At 42.2% G+C, this 18,040-nt stretch overlaps 1 protein-coding gene across 5 annotated transcripts in view; it reads left to right on the plus strand.

Moving 5' to 3' along the window:
* The window catches only part of TGFBR3 (transforming growth factor beta receptor 3), a 194,775-nt gene that overhangs the window by 79,897 nt on the left and 96,838 nt on the right, over window positions 1-18,040 (plus strand). For all 5 annotated transcript variants that reach the window (XM_038541389.1, XM_038541391.1, XM_038541393.1 and 2 more), the window contains exon 3: window positions 1,053-1,237. In XM_038541389.1, coding sequence (XP_038397317.1) covers window positions 1,053-1,237 — 185 coding nt within the window. The remainder of the gene's footprint in view (window positions 1-1,052; window positions 1,238-18,040) is intronic.

The following is an 18,040-nucleotide window of genomic DNA, read 5'->3' on the forward strand; positions in this document are numbered from 1 at the left end:
GGTGTTAAGAACACATTATGGTATATTTGGAGCACTTGAAGCCAGTTGGGGTTGCTGGAGTGGGATGGGGTGAGGCTGGAGAGAGAGGAAGGGACTGGTCAGGAAAGGCCTTGTGCACCTGCTTAAGAAACTTGGGCTTTATTCACAGGCCAGGAGTCCTTAAGGGACAGGAGATGCTGGCAGTGATGGGAGGGGCTGGTGTTTGTATCAGAAATAACCACCCCTTGAGCACCTTGGGTGAGGTGGATGGTGCTCTCAATGGGAGGTGGCTTGAAGAGCTGAACCCTAGAGTCTCCTTTTAGGAAGATCTGCAGTTGTCTAGAGACAGGCGATGAGGACCACAGGAGGTAGAGATGGGCGGGAATAGATGTCAGAATTCAAGTTCTGATTATTAGGGAAGGGGGGGGGAGAGTGAGGAAGCAGGAGCCAAGTGTGACCAGGGTTCTACTTTTTCTATTTGGGGCTCTACTCATACACTTCTCCCTTTCTGGGAGGATTTTTTTTTTCTGACCTCTGGCCCAAACTTTGCTGTACAACTCTGGCCCCAGTTGCCCTTGCTCGTTATAGTGCCTTTGTATCATTCTTAAGTTTGTTCTGGTCTTTTAAGAAGAGGGCAGTGCTTAAAAGTTAAGGGACAGTAGCTTATACTTTTTGGGTGCAATTTTAGTTGTTTAATATTTATGCATACTATTATTGGGCTTTCGGCAATTTATTCCATTTACTTCTGGCTTTCTTCTAGGAGATGGAGAAGGAATTGAACACAGATGTCAAATGGGAGGTTTCCTCCATCCTGAGGAATACATTCGTGACTTGTGTGTCTAAAAGGGAATTTAAATAATCAAATACATGTCAAAATCATCTAAAAGGAATTTAGAGAGTGGGGTTTTAGAATAGGCTAACACGCTTCTTTGCCATTTAGTTCTGAAGACAACTTACCTGGAAAGATTCCTCTGGTGGGTTGGCAGTGGCTTGATCGTCTAGAATAAGTAATTTAATTGTAGCGCAATTAATCGCTATTTCTGAGGGTTTTGTGTTTGTGATTCCCCCTGCAGGTCCAGAACCCAGTACCCAGTGTGAATTGTCGCCTGTCAATGCCTCTCATCCAGTCCAGGCGTTAATGGAGAGCTTCACTGTCTTGTCGGGGTGTGCCAGCAGAGGCACAACAGGGCTGCCACAGGAAGTGCACGTCCTGAACCTCCGTACTGCTGACCCGGGGCTTGGCCAGCCCCAGAGAGAGGTAGGCGCAGGTGCCAGCTTTCTACTCCTGTTCCTCTCAGCTTGTAAAAACACTTCTCTGAACAGAGTCCTTTTTTTCCCATTCTGGGTTTAACAAGGATGCTTATATATGAATATAAGTGGGGAGGAGGATGCAGTGTACACCTAAGAAGGATTTCAAATAACAGATTTCTCTCTGGACTGGGCAACTTAGGACTCTTTCTAGAGAGATTTTTCAGCTTAGCAACTTTCCTGGCTTCCCGTATTGGAAAGAATGTTCTTAAGAATTTCATCTTTTAAACATCACTGTGAAAAAACAAAATAAGGTGCCTTTTTCTGTAATTGTAAAATGTCTTTTCTCATCTTCTTCTGTCTTTTTCCTTTTCTTTGCTTCATCTTATGAACCTGTAGCTCCTGCAGGATGGGTCTTTGGAAATAGGAACATTTGAGTAAAGATGTCAGTGCTTTGTACAGACATGAAAAGCCCTGGGGGTTAGCTCCTATGCCACCTAGGCAGCTTCTCAAAGATAGCGATGGTCTAGGTGGTGGTGATGGTGATGAACCAAGCTCAGAGTGACTTGGTATTTCACCCGTCCTCAGCACTATTTGAAGCACTCATAGGCTGACCCCATGAAGTCCGGTTAGTATTCTCATTTTACAGGTGCGGAAATAACTCGCTCGCACAGAGTTGTCACCTTAAGAAAAAAATGGCCTCCTCTTTCCTGTGGCTCAGAAATGACCTAGATTGTGGGTCATGGTCATCATACTTCTTTTAAGATATAGCATGCAATTGTAGTTCTTTCTGTTTTTAAGCTTCTGTGTGTCAGAAGTGTTTGATCAATCAAGTATTATCTCCCCAGGGAGAGAGAAACCACAATGAATCCTGATCACAGTGAAGGGTAGGAAAACTAATGCAGAATGGAATTTATCTTTGAGTTTTCTTCTGATCAAGGAAGTTAATTTCCAGAACTATTTATGTGCTTCAACCGCTTTGCCTTTTGGGGGCGGGGGTAGGAATAGGAGAGGTGAGGTGTCCAGAAGAAAAAGCAAACTGATTTTAATCTCGTGCAAGTGTGCAGAGTTGGCTCATTTCAAAGACAAATCATCTAACCTTTTCAGCTACATTGGAAATTATTGTTAATACTCTTGGTTGCTTGCCGTGGTTGCTGCAACGCCTCTTTCAGGGCAGATTTCTTTATCCTGGTAATGTGTCTTTAATTCTTAACTTATGGGGGAGATTTTGTGGTGGGAGGGAAAAGAGGAGGAGGAAATGCAGTTCCTATGAAGCCTTGCTGACTCCAGCAATTCTTTAGCAGCAATAATTACTCATTTTATATGTGCTGTCTCAGAGGAACTAAGAAAAGAAATGCTCAAACTATTACAGAAGCAGCTACAGCAAAGATTCTAGATGTTAAATTGTGCGTTGCTGTTGTTGACTGTGAAAATCGATTCAAATAAGACGACTGAAGCAAGAGAAAAGTACCTCTAGGAATGACCACAGAGTTAGGTTCAAATGTTCATGGTGGTACTGAGGATACGTGCAACTAGTTGGCACCTGGGGACATAGTGTGGTCACCGAGAGAGTAAAGAGATGGGGCCTAGAGGAGATAGTCTCGAAAATTTGCTTAAAAATCTAAACATTCTTCTTCTTTCACTTAGCATCATATCTTCAATGTTCCTCCCCACAGCAGCACGTGCCAATACTTCATTCCTTTTTATTGCTGAGCAACATTTCATTGTGTGGACCGACCACACTTTATCCATTCCTCAGTAGATGGACATTCAGGTTGTTTCCACATTTTAACTAATATGAACAATACTGCCATGAACGTTCATGGGCAAGTTTTTGTGTGGACATAGGTTATCATTTCTCTTGTTTACATACTTAGAGAAGTGGAGTTGCTGGGTCACATAGTTCAAATGTCTTTAAAAATTGCATGAAAAAAATTGTCTGCATGGCTGCATAATCATGTGAAGAAGGTGAGAGATTTAATATTTTTCCACCCCCATTTTACCATCCGTCAACATTCTCTCTTTAATTCTCTCATGGCCCAACTGCTCGTGTTGTCCTCTACACTCTCTATACATAAAACACTAATTATTCTGATTAATACAGCTTACCTTGGCTGTATTCACTTAAAAAAAAAAAACAAAAACAGAACAACAAGATTGCTTCTCCCTCCAGCCTAAAGTCCCCCAACTCTCTTGTTCTCAGTGGATAACTTGGTTTTTATAAATTTGCTATTATGTGGTCTGTGCTAAAAACCAGCTGATCAGTTTGGGAGGTGATGTTGGGAGGACCAGAGGTATGTCTGTCTAAACATACCTTTATGTATGTATGTATGTCTTTATGTATGTCTCTACTAAATATTAAAGGAGAATATTTTTCAAAACAAAATGAGGTCATTGTTTATAAATTAGCAAAAAGAATGCCATGTTTGCTCCCAAGTATAATTGACTCTGATGACCCAAGGTAGTTTTTTACCATGTCCTCCTTCGGTGGGAGGGAATTACCAAGTCAACCCTCTTTCCCCTAGCTTGTTTATTGGTGCAGGATCAGCAGTAAGATCTATTATAAATCAACCCTTCTCTAACATTTTACTCCATTCCTGCCTCCCAGGAGTCTTAAGGTTCTTCAGCTGAGGAGAGGCTGTTGCTTTTCCTGTGTGGAGGGGGTGACAGATCCACACCTGGAAGTAATAACCACAGCAGGTTGACAAGATTTGGGGAAACAGTTGCGCTTAAGTTAGATAAACAATTTTATAGGCCAGCAGAGAATTTGGATCCGAAACTCGCTTGCTACAGTAATGTACACAAAGCCTTCTGTAGGAAGGCACTGTTTTACCATTGGCCTCCCTGCTGGGTTCCCCTCAGGACAGCGCAGAAACCTATAATTGTATTTTTCATCTGAGACCACACCTCTTCATTTGTAATCATTGGTTTTGGAAACAACAGGCCTGGAAGTGAACAGGAAACTTGAAAAAGACTCTCTGGCGACAGAGAAGGGCAGAAAACAGTAAACAGCCCTGAGAGATCAGTTTTGTGTTTCAGAAATAAGCGGGCACCGGTGTCATCATTTTCATCCTGTAAAAACCAGCTCCTCTTGCTCTTTGACTTCAAAGTAAAATGCAACATCCCCCCCACCCCTGCCCCCACCCGAGCTTGGGCCTTCAGTGTGTTTCCTGATTCCTGAGAGGGGTTACAGCACCACCAGAGGCTTGTTTACAGTAACATACTTTCATTAGTTGCTGGAATGGCAACAATTTTGTTTCCTATCATCTAATTTTTATTGTGACCTGCTTTTATGTGGTGATGTGTCTTTTCTATTTCCGACTTATCTAATTGCCTGTTTACTATGAAAAGCTGCTGAGGGTAAGCCCCTTGTTAGCATTACCTGTGTGTATAAAAGATATAGTATTTAAATTTATGTATTTGTCTTGACATTAAAGCAGCAACTGTTAATGTGTGTGTGCCGGTAACTGGCTGTATGATGGAAAGATCTGGAACGCTCCATTGTCATGGGAAAGGGACCAGGTTTAATAACTTTATCCTTCAGAAAGTTCAGAACCCTTCATACTTTCATGTATTTGCTTATTCTCTGCCTCATTCTAAAGAAAGGATTTGGGATGGGCTTACAATAGACACCTCAACAGTATAAGCAGAAAACACAGAATGAAGACAAAGAAAAAAGAAAAGCATAGTTATTAAGCTGTATGGGTTAATGTGGTTGGTACGACTGAGTATGAAATTTGGATCCACGCTTCTTGGCAGGCAGGGCCAAATGGGATGTGTGGTTAATCACACATGTGGCTCCAAGTCACTTTTACTTTGTACTTTCTCGAGGACCGTAGCATAAAGTTGTTCCTTTCCTGCTTCTTTTGTGGGCAGGAAACACCACAGTTGGGAGAGAGAGAAGAGAGTTAACACATGTATCTGAAATGCAAACTGTTCTGCTTGCCTTGCCTCTTTAACAGTTCTGGTACCCACCAAGTTACAGCAATAGCAGGGGTGGTGGTGGTGAAGCGCCTGCTGGGGCCTGGCCACCCTGCTGGCACTAGTATTATCTCTGCCAGTCCTCACTGTCAGCCAGGAAAGGAGCAAGGCTTAGGGAGGCGGTGGACGCTGGGTCTTTGGACTCTGCAGTCCAAGCTGTCCCCACACTTCCAGTCCACTTCCCTTCTACCTTTAGCTCTTGCCTTGTTCCGGGCTATGAAACCTGCTAACCACTTTTGTTTGGCTTCACCTGTTGGGTGAGCCAACTGATCTCTTACTGAGGGTTTGGGTTTCCTGCATAGGCTTGTGACAGCTCATTCCAGTGCTCCCAGTCCCTTTTCATTCCTTCCCTGGTGGCTTTGGGGTCAGTATTAAGGTGGGTGTCTTGCTGTCTTTTTTCCTTTCTCGTTTAGAAGATTATCACATCAAGTGTTAGTAATTATAAAACACAGGGAGCTAAGGAGCCCTTGCACTCTCCCGTGGCTGTTAATGGCCACAGTAAATGCCACCTCCCACCTGTCTTTCATAGTTGATGATTGCCTCCCCCTCCCCATATGGCCTTTAGCTGCCTTCACAAAAGTAACCCACCTGTTCTCTGCTTGCAGTCCATGACTTGTAACCAAACTTGCTGGAACCATGAGATGAGAATGAACACATTAAAGGACTCTTCCTCATAAGAATGAAATACTAGAGCTTTTTTAAAAATATTTTATTTATTTATTCATGAGAGACAGAGAGAGAGAGGGGCAGAGACACAGGCAGAGGGAGAAGCAGGCTCCATGCAGGGAGCCTGATGTGGGACTTGATCCCGGGACTCCAGGATCACACCCTGGACTGAAGGCAGGCACTAAACCGCTGAGCCACCCAGGGATCCCCAAACTAGAGCTTAAATGTGTGGGCTTTGACGTCTGATTTGGCATCTTTTTTTGCTTACTCTGAGGTGTCTGGAAGTTCAGGGCTAAAACATTTTGGAGATCGCTATGGACCTACCTACTTACCTATCTATACATAGTCTTACCTCTCTTTCAACGGTATTAGTAGGTGGACAACTTCTCTCTCCCCTTTTAGTTATTAAAATACAGACAGAACAGTATGGGGCTGGGGGGCAATGGGCTGTCGTCTTACCTTTCCTCATCACCACTAAAAGAACTGATAGAGAATCTCAAGACTGGTCTTTTGGAGACTGCCTTTGTGAGAGTAAAAGAATCAGATGAACACTGAACAGTCGCACACTAGCTACATTCCTTCTTTGTCTGGGGGCATTTTTTCCCTCTGCAGTTATTCATGAGTGACTTTCTAATGCTAGTCCTGTGTCTGTGCAGAAAAAAATCCAAATAAGCTCAAGGTTCTTAATGTTTCAGAGATCTTATATGTAGTATATGCTTAGCAAGTGTCAGAGTAAACCACTCACACACAAACACTGTATATTGGTGAAATTTAGTTACTAAACAAATGCCTCCCATGTATAAATGCTGCCTGGTGTTTGTTTAAATGGAAGTTGTATTGGAAATCACTCCAGCCTTTTAGGTGACATTGCCTCTGAAATGACCATTTTGTTGCAGGCCTACAGCAGATATATCAAAAAGTTAAACCAATGACAAGGGTCACATTTCTCAGTTCATTTGAGTGTTGCCATGGACATTATTTCATTCATTTTAAAGACAGCCGAGTCTGACTCTCGTGTGGAATGGGAGGCCCTAAATAAATAGGCCAGTCCTATCATTTGAAGGGAGCTTCAAAGTGAAGTCCCTTCACTCGATGGAATTTAAATGATGACACCCCACTGGGCACAATGAAAGTACTAGGCCAGGACCCAATAGAGGAGTGAGGTTGCAGACAGCAAGTGACTATACCTGGCTCTTGGCTTACCGGAGGACCCTGCAGGCTGGTTTAGAACTGGCCGTACTTAGTCAAGGATGGTTTTTGACATGTTGGGGCAAGATGTTGAATCAGAAACTACAGCTAACTCTCAAGTAAGAAGTCTCCAGAAACCCAGTTTTGAAATTCTAGAAAAAAGTGAAAGCAGAAACCAGAGTGATAATAGTAAACATCAGGGTTTAGCAAACAAATGAGGACACAAACGAAGCAAAGAAATTACAACATTCCTACCAAGATGTTTGCTGGCCACATCGCTTAAACCCTGTCATTTATCACAGTGATGTCCAGATGCTGTAAAATTGCCCTAAGAAAGCCCTGCTCCTTGCCCCACTAGAGGGGTGGGGCTTGGTTGGACTCTGCCATTTTAGCACGATGTAATGCAGGGTTATGTTCTTTGCTGGCTGGAAGGTGACAGATTGAAATAGCCTTACTATTGCCTCTTCCCCATCTGGAGAAGAGACTGCCTTAACCCCGTCTAAAATGTGTCCAGCAGCAGCGTTTTCCAGCCAGTGTGGTGTGTGCCTTTATGGAGGTTAGGGTTACAACCCCGACCCATACTGTGTTGCCATGGTAACTCGTCTTGACTTTTGAAAAATTGTACCTTCGTAAAAATGTTGTTAGAAAATGTTTTTAGAGGAGCACCCTTCACATTTGAAAATGTGACTTTTAGCTTGAAGGACATTTTGGAGAGTCTTTTAAAAAAGCAATAGGCCGAAGTAAGGAGCAGGTCTACAAATCTGAGACCCAGATGTGCTGATTGGGCAGATGCCCAGCTTATATGTGCAGAGTATCCAAATCTCCAGCTTGTTCTCTCTTGTTTTCATTGCTTATCTGCTCTCTTGACATTCTGTTTGAGAATAAAAAAGAAATTTACTGCTAACATCTCTGATTTAAATACTGAAATTCTGCAGAAATGTTTCTTATATCACTTTCAGTCGTTTACCCACTGTATTTTCTGAATATTTCTGTAAAAATTAGCATGCTTAATTATTTTACTTTTCTTTCTTCCACAGAGAAGAGGCCATGAGTGAGCTTGGCCCTGCTAATGATCTCTCCACACCGTTGTATTTCTCTTATCCTTGCCTCTCTGACTTCTTGAATGACTGAACATGTGTCTTCTTTCCTCCCTGCAGCCTGACCTGTGTTCTCCCGAGCTTATCTCTGATGATGCCCTTTTGTCCACCTAATGGGATACTAGACTGGAGACAATCTAGTTTTAACCACCTGACAGAGGAGACCAGGGCCAGGGTGTGACGTGATGACTTGTTCACCGTCAAGAAGTTGGCGCCAGTGCTGGCCTGGGGTCCAGGACCCAGGGGTCCTGATTCGGATGGCACAGCTCTTTCTCCCACAACTCCTCTCCCCACTTGATTCCTCCTCAGCTCTTTTCTCTGTACTCCCTTTCCTGGCCTCTCTCTCTGGGCTTCAGGATGATGCCATAGCCTGGTTCTCCTTCTACCTTTCCATCTGTTTTTCTGTTTCTTTCCCAGCTCTTTGTTTCTCTTCCGGGTTTCTTGCCTGGGGTGTAGTCTTTGGCTTGTTGTCCCCTCCCGTCTCTTGTCCCTAAGGCAGCTTATCTGTTTTGGGGATTTGGGTTGTCATCTTCATCCGAAAGACTCCCACTGCTCTTCTCTAGACTTCTCCAAGAACCCTGCCTCTCAGGTCTCCCCTCAAGCTCCCATGTGCCTGAGCTGTGCTGTGGAGGAGCAGCTATCAGGAAAGTTCCATCTGCTGTTAACCCCAGTCAGTTCCCAAATGTGTGCCTCTGGAGGACTTAACTTTATTCTCTAAACCCCTTTCCTCGAGAGTTTACTGAAGATTGAGAGACGTCCATATGGCACGTAGGGCTACTATGTGTGCCTGGCATACAGTAAACAGTTAAATGCTAGCTCTTTTTATTGCCTCTAAAACTGAGTGTAAGCCAGTCTTCTCTTTACTCCAGTGCTGGTTCTCATCCCAGCTTCCATGTCCCATCAGTGTCACTGCTACCATCCGTCTTGGGACTTTTGAACCATCTTGGATTTACCCATCCCTTTCAAACCCTTTATTGGTCAGTCATCATGTTTTATTGACATTTCCTCTGAAATTTCTCTTGAATCTTCATGTTCTTCTCTACTTACCCTGCAGCTTTAAAAATCAGCTTCCTGGGATGGATGGTTTCAGTCTAGCTCTTCTTAAAACAATTTTCTCTACACAATACCTCATAGTTCATTCATTTACAGATGCATTCACTGAGTTATTCATTGAGAGCCTACTGTGTGCTAGGTAGACATCCCAGCTGCATTCTTACTCATGTTTATGTCTTCAGCACTTGTTGCAGATTGAAGGCAAATACATCTAATGCAGTGTGACAACTAATATGACCATTATTTGTTCTAAAATTAACAGAGTTTTGCAGGAGCCCAAAAGAGGGAGCATTATAATTCTATATGCAGGTGAGGGAAGGATTCTCAGAAGAGATCATTTAATAAAGGGCTTGAAAGTCAAGTAGAAATTTCTGGGTAGAAGAGGAAAGAGGCCCCAGCATACACAGAGGGAGAAGCAGAAACCACATGTAGAGGAAAGTTTGTTCATGTGCACAGTGTGGTGGGGAGACAGTTCAAGGAGTGCAAGACTGTGGCCTTGGGCCACATTCTATCGGCTGCCTGTTTTGTAGGTACATCATTTATGTACCATAAAGCTTTATGTACTTTTCAGCCCTCCAAAAAGAAACTTTGTCCTCATGAGCAGTCACTCCCCATTGCCTGTGGTCCTACCCCCTGCCCTAGATGACCACCAGCTTGCTTTATTTCTTTGTAGATTTGCCTAGTTTGGACATTTTCTGTAGATGGAATCTACTACATATGTGACTTCTATGACTGGTTTCTCTCACTTAATGCATTTGAGACTCATCCATGGTGTAGCCTGTTACTTCATTCCTTTTTATTCCTGAATAGTATTCAATTGCATGGCCATATGGCTGTATCGTATTTTGCTTATTCGTTCACCAGTCTGATGCCTGTTTTTGTAAACAAAGTTGTTTTTTGTTGTTTTGTTTTTTTAGGTAAATAAAGTTTATTGGACTATAGCCATGTCTATTCATCCTTGCTTATATGTCATCCGTGGCTGCTTTCATACTCTAATGGCAGAGTTGAGTAGTGTGACAAAGCCTGAAAGATTTATGATCTGGCCATTTGCAGAGAGAGCTTGCCAACCACTAGAATAGAGGATGGGGACAGTGGGAAGTGGGGTGGGCTGGGGCTTGAAAGTGGAAGATGAGTGGAAAGGCTGCATGAGTGAAGCCTTTGGACTCACCCTATGGATCCGTGTCTCTCCAACTGTGTGTGTTATGTGAACCCTCTGCTTCAGAATCCTTTAGAGATGCTTAAGTGTGGATTCCCAAGCTGCACGTGTGATCTTTCAGGCGAATCCATTGCTCCACACCTGTTTTCCTAATTCCACCTGAACTCTTAGTCTGTGCTGAACCCTCCGTGATCCTTTACTCTTCTCCCTCTCCTGCTCTTCTAAACGTTGCTCTGAATCCCCTCTTCTCCCCTCGACCCCACTCTGTACCTACTCAGAGTATGGGATTGTGTATTTTCTTATATTATTTGCTGCTGAATCATGGTGTGTTAATCTTGCACACCCAGTTGGTGAGTGTACTCCTTAGGGGCAGGAACCAAGTCTTGAACCTCTTTTTTGCATTTGTGCATATTGGGTTCTTGAATGATACTAAGGATGTTATTTAAAGTATCACTGTAAGCCTTCTTAAGCTACTCTGCTTTTCTTTTTAAAGGTTTATTTATTTGTTTTAGAGAGAGATTGAGGGGGGCAGAGGTGGGGAGAGCAGAAAGAGAATCTCTAGCAGACTTCCTGCTGAGCAAGGAGCCAGACATAGGGCTCCATCCCACAACCCTGATATCAGGACCTGAGCTGAAATCAAGAGTCAGACATAACCGACCCGGCCACCAGGTGCCCCAGGTTCCTCCCCTTTTCCACAGTGTACCTTTATTTGATTTGCATTATATCAGTGGACTTGGTGTTTGTCCTTAGGTCCCTCTTAACCACTGTAGCTAAGCTGATATCCTTCATTTTGTATTACAGCTTTGATTTACTTTACCCAATTAAACCTCATGCTCCTGCAGTTTACTCTAAAGTACCCAGAGCTCAGTGTCAGTCTTTTCCCCAGGTCCATTTCGGGTTTTTTTGCTACATTTTTCTTTACTCTTACATTGTAGTCATCTGCTACTAAACTCATTCCTTTCTACTCTCAGCTGGGTAAAAAGCTATAAATGGTTTTTGACTCCACGCTGCTCCCGTGGGTCACTCATATGATCTGCGCCAGGTTTGAAGTTAGGCCGCTAGGAATGATCTGTCCTCTTGATGCAGGAAGGTGATTCCCAGCCAATTCTTAATATCGCTGGAATTAATTAACCTTAATTCCTCTGGTTGAGAGAGGGCATTTTACTCTACCCTGTATTGTTAAATACCTAATAACTTGATTTTTTTTATTTTGTTTTTTTGCTTAGAGATCACTTAAAATATCCCTGCCTGTATCGTAATTTGTTCCCTGTTTAATGTGGCTTTTTCCTTTGTTTACTCTGGACTCAAGTCTTTGTAGCTTGTTTTCTAAGTCAGCTCAAAAACTGCTGGTCATTGGCTTTGGCAGCCTTTTCAAGCTTTACCCACCAGAACCCTACAGGAAGTTGTGTGTCGGCCAGAAGAGTCTGTTTATTTAGAGCATGGTGTCCAGCAGAAGCAATCCATTTATGAGGGTCTGTTCTTAAAGACGCAGGAGTCTGAATCTGTGTTTGGAAGACCTTTTGCTTTGACTTCCATAGCAAATGTGTGCCCTCTCCTTGCCTTTCCAGACTGCCAGGGCTCCTCAGCTAGACTGGTGGTGATGAATTGAAATTGTCCTTTCTCTGAGCTCTCTGACCTTGTCTGAAATGCTAAAGTATCAATGCCCGGATACTTGATAGCTCTTTTTACCTCCTAAGAATGGGATTGAAAAATATTTTTTGTTAATGAATTGGCTTTTTAAATAAGTTTATTGATCACCATTTTTTAATATATATGTATTTAAGATTCTATTTATTTATTCATGAGAGACGCAGAGAAGCAGAGACATAGGCAGAGGGAGAAGCAGGCTCCCTCTGGGGAACCTGATGTGGGACTCCATCCCAGGACCCTGGGATCACAACCTGAGCCAAAGGCAGATGCTCAACCATTGAGCCACCCAGGCACCCTGACCATTTTTTAATATTCTGATAGAATTTTGCTCTGAGTGCCCTCCTGGTTTAGAATGCTAAAACTAAGTTGAAATGGCTGTACTTTGGACTCCTGGGAATGGTTGCTCACCCACAGTCATCTGTATTGTCTGGGTTCTAGTCCAAGACATGCTACAATACTGTTTTATATTAATGGCATTTTTTCATCTAAATTCCAGAGTCCTTTGGCTGAATCTAGAATTTTTACATCCTTTGAGGGAAAGAGGCACATTGCAGGTATGATTTGGCTTCTTCTGAAGATAGAAAGACTAGATTAGATGTTACTGGGTCTGACTATGGGCCAAAGACCGTCATCCATAATATCTGGAATCACTGCAAGAGCCTAATTCTTGCCCACAGCCCAGGTACCACATTGTGCCCATGAAAACAATTTTTCTTTGTTGATACATGTGTACACTCATATGATTCTTTCTGAATCTGCTATAGCAAGTTGGTGTTGTGGCTGTAGGTTTTATGTGCCTAGCAGTGGGCTTGCCGCAGGGTAGATACTCAATATTTGATTTGATTGGTACTGATTTAAGTTGAAACAGCATTCATTATCTTAAGAGATGAGCTCTTGGCAAGTGTGGCCTCACTCCTAGTGATGTGAGCACATGTGCAGGTGCCTTGGGAGTGAGGGAAAAAGAGATATGGTCCCTGCTGAGGACCAAGACATGCAAGGCGGACAGAAAATGGGATATCACATTTCTTAGCTCTAGCCATGCTTCATAGTGGTGGGTGGTCTTTTAGTGGTCGACATTTGGATCTTTCTGTGAGTGGAGGTTGTATTGGGATTTCTACCTCCAAATAGCTACTCAAGGGCATTGGCTTGCCTGAAGTCTTAAGTAAATTTAACCCTTATTAAGTTAAAAATAATGCACATTCCTCTCCTACTCCTCTCAATTTCTAGTAGAAAGACATGCAGGTACTGTTTTCCTTGGGAATCAGTTTCTGAAGATACAGAGGAAAGCTCAAGTCCAAGGGAGATAAAGGTCCATCTGAACATGCATATGCATGCTTTGGTGTGAGATTTATGGACATTTAGGGTGTCTCCTTTGCTTGGCACTTTGATCTCAAATTTGAGGGCCTTTCAGATTCCAAGGCAATTGAAAACTTTAATTTCTAATAATGAGTCGTGTTTGGGCATTTTGCCTTCATCATCTGGCCCCCAAGGACTTAAGGGGGCCAATTACTCTCATTTTTAGTCTGAACACCCCCCCACACACACACCAGATTTTTATCTTTTGCTCTTGGCCAGAGGACTCAGCCTGTTCCCCACCAATAGTTCCTCCCGCAGAGCTCTGTACCCTTTAGAGGCTTTAATATTGCCCCTCTGTTGCTCTTTGTATGTTGCAGAGTATGTGTTGCTGTTTCCTGCTTTCATATGAGCTGAAGATACCGCTTTTTTTTCTCCCCTTCTCATAGCTGATTGTTAAGATAGTGAGAATGTAAGTGAAATGGCAGTGCTGCCATTGTGAACAAGTCTTTCACTGAAAAAATCCTTCCGATTTTTTGTTAGGTTTTTAATGGTGTAAATATCTAATTCCCAGTGTTTTAGTTGGAAGCTGTTCAGGTTTCCCAAATCATAAAATCTTTCAAAGTTACTTTTTCTTGATTCCATTCTCCTCCTTTGTGCATTGCAAAAAAAAAAAAAAAAAAAAAAAAAAAAGAAAGAAAAAAAAACCCAGCCTCTTTTCAAATAGGGAAATGGCCTCTGTTTATTAGAGACTAGAGTGATAGGAACCCTTGACTTGCTGTGAGGTTTTCAATGTGTTTTGGAGCTGTGTACTAGGGTAATATTTAATTCTGTTTTTGCCATGTGTTTTTATATACATTTCCTAAACACTTCCCTGGCTCGGTCCTATTACTGTGTGTATGTCCTACATGTGTTTCCTATTTTTTATGACTCATACTTACGGTACTCATAAAGATTTATCCTTTATCTTGGCTCTGAGTAATGAGTCCACTTGCACATTTCCAGCAGAGATGTGGGTTGGGACTTTGGTATTTAATCTTGCAGTGTAGGCCTCTTGAAGGCCTAGTGCAGGAAGCATGACATATTCATCTGAAGGTACTACTCACTTTTCCTCCTCGAGGGCACAGTCAGCTCAGTTTTTGTGAATTTATTAATTTGCATTTTCCAAGTTTTTCCTTTCCCTTTGCCCCCTTTAGCCATTCTGCTTACAGTGACACCACCAGAAGGCGACTAGATGTAAGGCTCTGTTCCTTTTCCCTGCTAGTAACTGTGTTTAAAGAGTTTGGTGGAGGAAGAAATGGAAATAATTAAGCTGAAATGATATCTATATTACATGTGTTAACAAACACCCAGGGGGTCTTCTTGGGTTCAAATAAACATTCAGACCCAAGAGACTATCCCAGGGCACAGGTGGCTTTAGCTTACTTAAAGGGATATAGGATAGAGACCACAGCTTGCAGCAGGGCAGCATGGTGTTCCTCCTTTTTGGATGCCTTGTGGCTGTCCATACATCAGTTCATATAGTCATCCAGAGCTCTCTAGTTGATGGCTGAAATGCCAGGAGAGCTATATGATGGTGTGTGTATGTTGCCCTGGTTTAGAAACTATATAGGAATAGTTTCCATGGTGCTATGAAGGAAATGCTCAATTTATAAGGGAAACCCCCAAATCTCTCTTCCTAGCAGGTATTTTTAAACTTTCCAACCCTAGTATAATTTTCCAGTTAGGGATAATTTTTTACCATTAGGAACTTGCCTTTTATTATAGTTGACATACTATTTTAGATTACTGGCGTTACAGAGTTAGGATAGTTACCAGAAGTCCAAATTCTCATGTGAAGGAGGAATACATTTTTGCTAACTCTTTGTCCACACCTGTGATAGACTAAGTAATGGCTCCCAAAGATGTGCCCACATCCCGTTTCCCAAGATGTTACTATATGAAAGTTTTATAGAACAAGTCTTTGCAAATGTGATTAATTGAAGGATGTTGAGGTGAGAAAATTCTTCTGGATTATCCAGGTGGCCTCTAAATGCAATCACATGTGTGCTTGTAAGGTAGAGGCTTGACATTGGAGAGGAGAAGGCCACATGACTGTGGAGGCAGAGATGGGAGCAAAGGGGCCACAAGCCAAGAAATAACAACAGCTGTGAGAGGCCAGGAATGAATTCTCTCCTAGAACCTCTGGAGGAAGCACAGCTCTGCTGACCCCTTGATTTTGGCTCAGTAATCTGATTTGGCTCAGACCAGTTTTGGACGTCTGGCCTCCAGAACTATGAGAGAATAAATTTCTGTTGTTTTAAGCCATCGAGCTTTTAGTAATTTGTTGCAGCAGCCACAAACTGCTGATACACTCCCTATGTCTCATTAGCTGAGGAGATTCTCTTAAGTTCCATGTAGTTCTCCTGCTCCCATATTGTTCACTGCTTCTGGTTTTCATCTCTGTAAAGGACACTCACTACCAGTCAGTTGCCAAGGCCAAAAACACTGGTATTATCCATGACCTCCTATGTTTTCTTAGATGTCACATCCAATCTTATTTATTCTATCATAAAAATATATTCTGAACCTTGCCTCCACTTGACCCACCTCAACACCCACCACGAACTTCAGTAGCGCCTCCGTCACCTCTTTATTTGAGACACAGTGAACTCAGCCCAGTTCCCTTCAGGGGGCAAGATCTGGAGCTAGAGTGCCTTTGTTGGAAGCTTGGCTCCACTGTTTATGAGCTTTGTGACTCTGCACAGGTTTTAATGATAGCATCTACTTCTTAGACATTATGGCAATAAAATAGTTAAAATGTGACAAGTGCTTTGAACAGTGCTTGGGCTTTAAAAAGCACTCAGTGAGTGTGAGCTGCTATCATTAACTAATAAGATCTATTCTCTTCATAGCCTTTTAAAACTTTAGTGGCAGAACTCACTAGCTGAGCTTCCTGCAGTGGCTTCCCATTGCTTTTAGAATAAAATCCTCAGCCTCCAGCACAGCCTCTCCCACCTTTGCACCAATCTCACTGTACCGCTCTTGTTTGTCCTGATGTCCTCCAGAGGCACAGAGCACACTCCTGTTTCCATCCTCTGCCTGGAGCACTGCTCCCTCCATTCATCCATCCCTACCCAGTCCTTAACCTCTGCAGAGAGGCCTTCATTGACCACCACACTTGAAATAGCCATACTTACCCCTACTATCTCCAAATACGGTTTTATTTTTTAATTTTTTTAAAGTTTATATATTTATTCATGAGAGATGCAGAGAGAGAGAGGCAGAAACACAGGCAGAGGGAGAAGCAGCTTCCTGCAGGGAATCCAATGTGGAACTCTGTCCCAGAACCCCGGGATCATGACCTGAGCCAAAGGCAGACACTCAACCACTGAGCCACCCAGGTGCCCCTGTTTTACCTTTTTTTTTTTTTTTTAAAAGGATTGATTTATTTGTTTATTCACGAGACACACACAGAGGCAGAGACACAGGCAGAGGGAGAAGCAGGCACCATGCAGGGAGCCCGATGTGGGACTCAATCCCGGGTCTCCAGGATCACGCCCTGGGCAGAAGGCAGGTGCTAAACCGCTGAGCCACCCAGGGATCCCCTGTTTTACTTTTTAAAAATAACTGATATCACCTGATAAAATATCACGATATTTATATTTAGATGTGTTTATTGTCTGTCCCCTCCACTAGAATATTTGTGAGATGTTTTATTCTATGCACCAAGATCTCCATTAGAACATACTCAGCATATAGTAAGCACTCAATAAATATATGTGAAATAAATGCTTGAATGAACAAGTGCACATGGGGATTGTAAGTTTTATTAAATAGACTGAGACTTTTTTACTTGGAAATTTTTGGAAATATATTTTCTGGAAAATCGAGTTATTGGTATTAGTAGGTTTGGTCAGTCATAAAGTAATGTTTTCCTAATTCAGGTTTCAAGATGTGGAAACAGAATGCTGAATTGTGAGTGTTAATAGAGAACTTGGTCCTCCATTTGTCAAGGTCTTTTTTGTTTAAACTTGAGCAAATCTGTAGAACTATATGAATCTCTGTTCATTCATTTGTCAATAAAAAGAGGTTGGGAAGATTGAGATCTAAAATTTCTAATATTTCAGGAAGGTTTTTTTAGTTCCTTTTTTTTTTTTTAGTCTACATTGAGAGTTAAGGTTACATTTTTAAATATAGTTAGTCCAGTCCTCCAAATTGAAAAACAGTATAACTTGCATTTAGGACAAGATGTCAATTGAAATATAGAGTTAAAAGTGTTACTGGAATTGTTAAACTAGAAAATATCTTTAAAGAAACCCTCAACGTCCAGTGGGAACACCTCTAATAACTGAAATGTAAACTAAGAGTATCTGATGTCTTCTTATATGTGTGGGTTTCTTTTTTTCTTTCTTTCTTTCTTTTTAAGAAAACCTGGATTAAGTAGGATTTACAGATCTGGGACAAATCTGGCCTCAAAATACTTGGGAAAATGCTTTTGAATTTTGCTGCCTAGATCTTACTGCCTTGTATAATAGAAATTTCATGATTTTCCAAACAGTTCTGTTTTATCAGGACAGAGTACACACAAAGAATCTCCCCCTCTCTTTTATTTAATGAAATACTGAAGATTAGAGGAACTAATCATTTCAGTTTGCCTGAGCAAAGGCCCCTCCTCATGTAATTAGACCCAGGCAGCTGAACAGTTATCGACAGCAACCTTCATAGATGGTGTATCAGTGCAAAGCAT

This window comes from Canis lupus, chromosome 6 (genome assembly GCF_011100685.1).
Source record: "Canis lupus familiaris isolate Mischka breed German Shepherd chromosome 6, alternate assembly UU_Cfam_GSD_1.0, whole genome shotgun sequence".
NCBI classification, from domain to species: domain Eukaryota; kingdom Metazoa; phylum Chordata; class Mammalia; order Carnivora; family Canidae; genus Canis; species Canis lupus.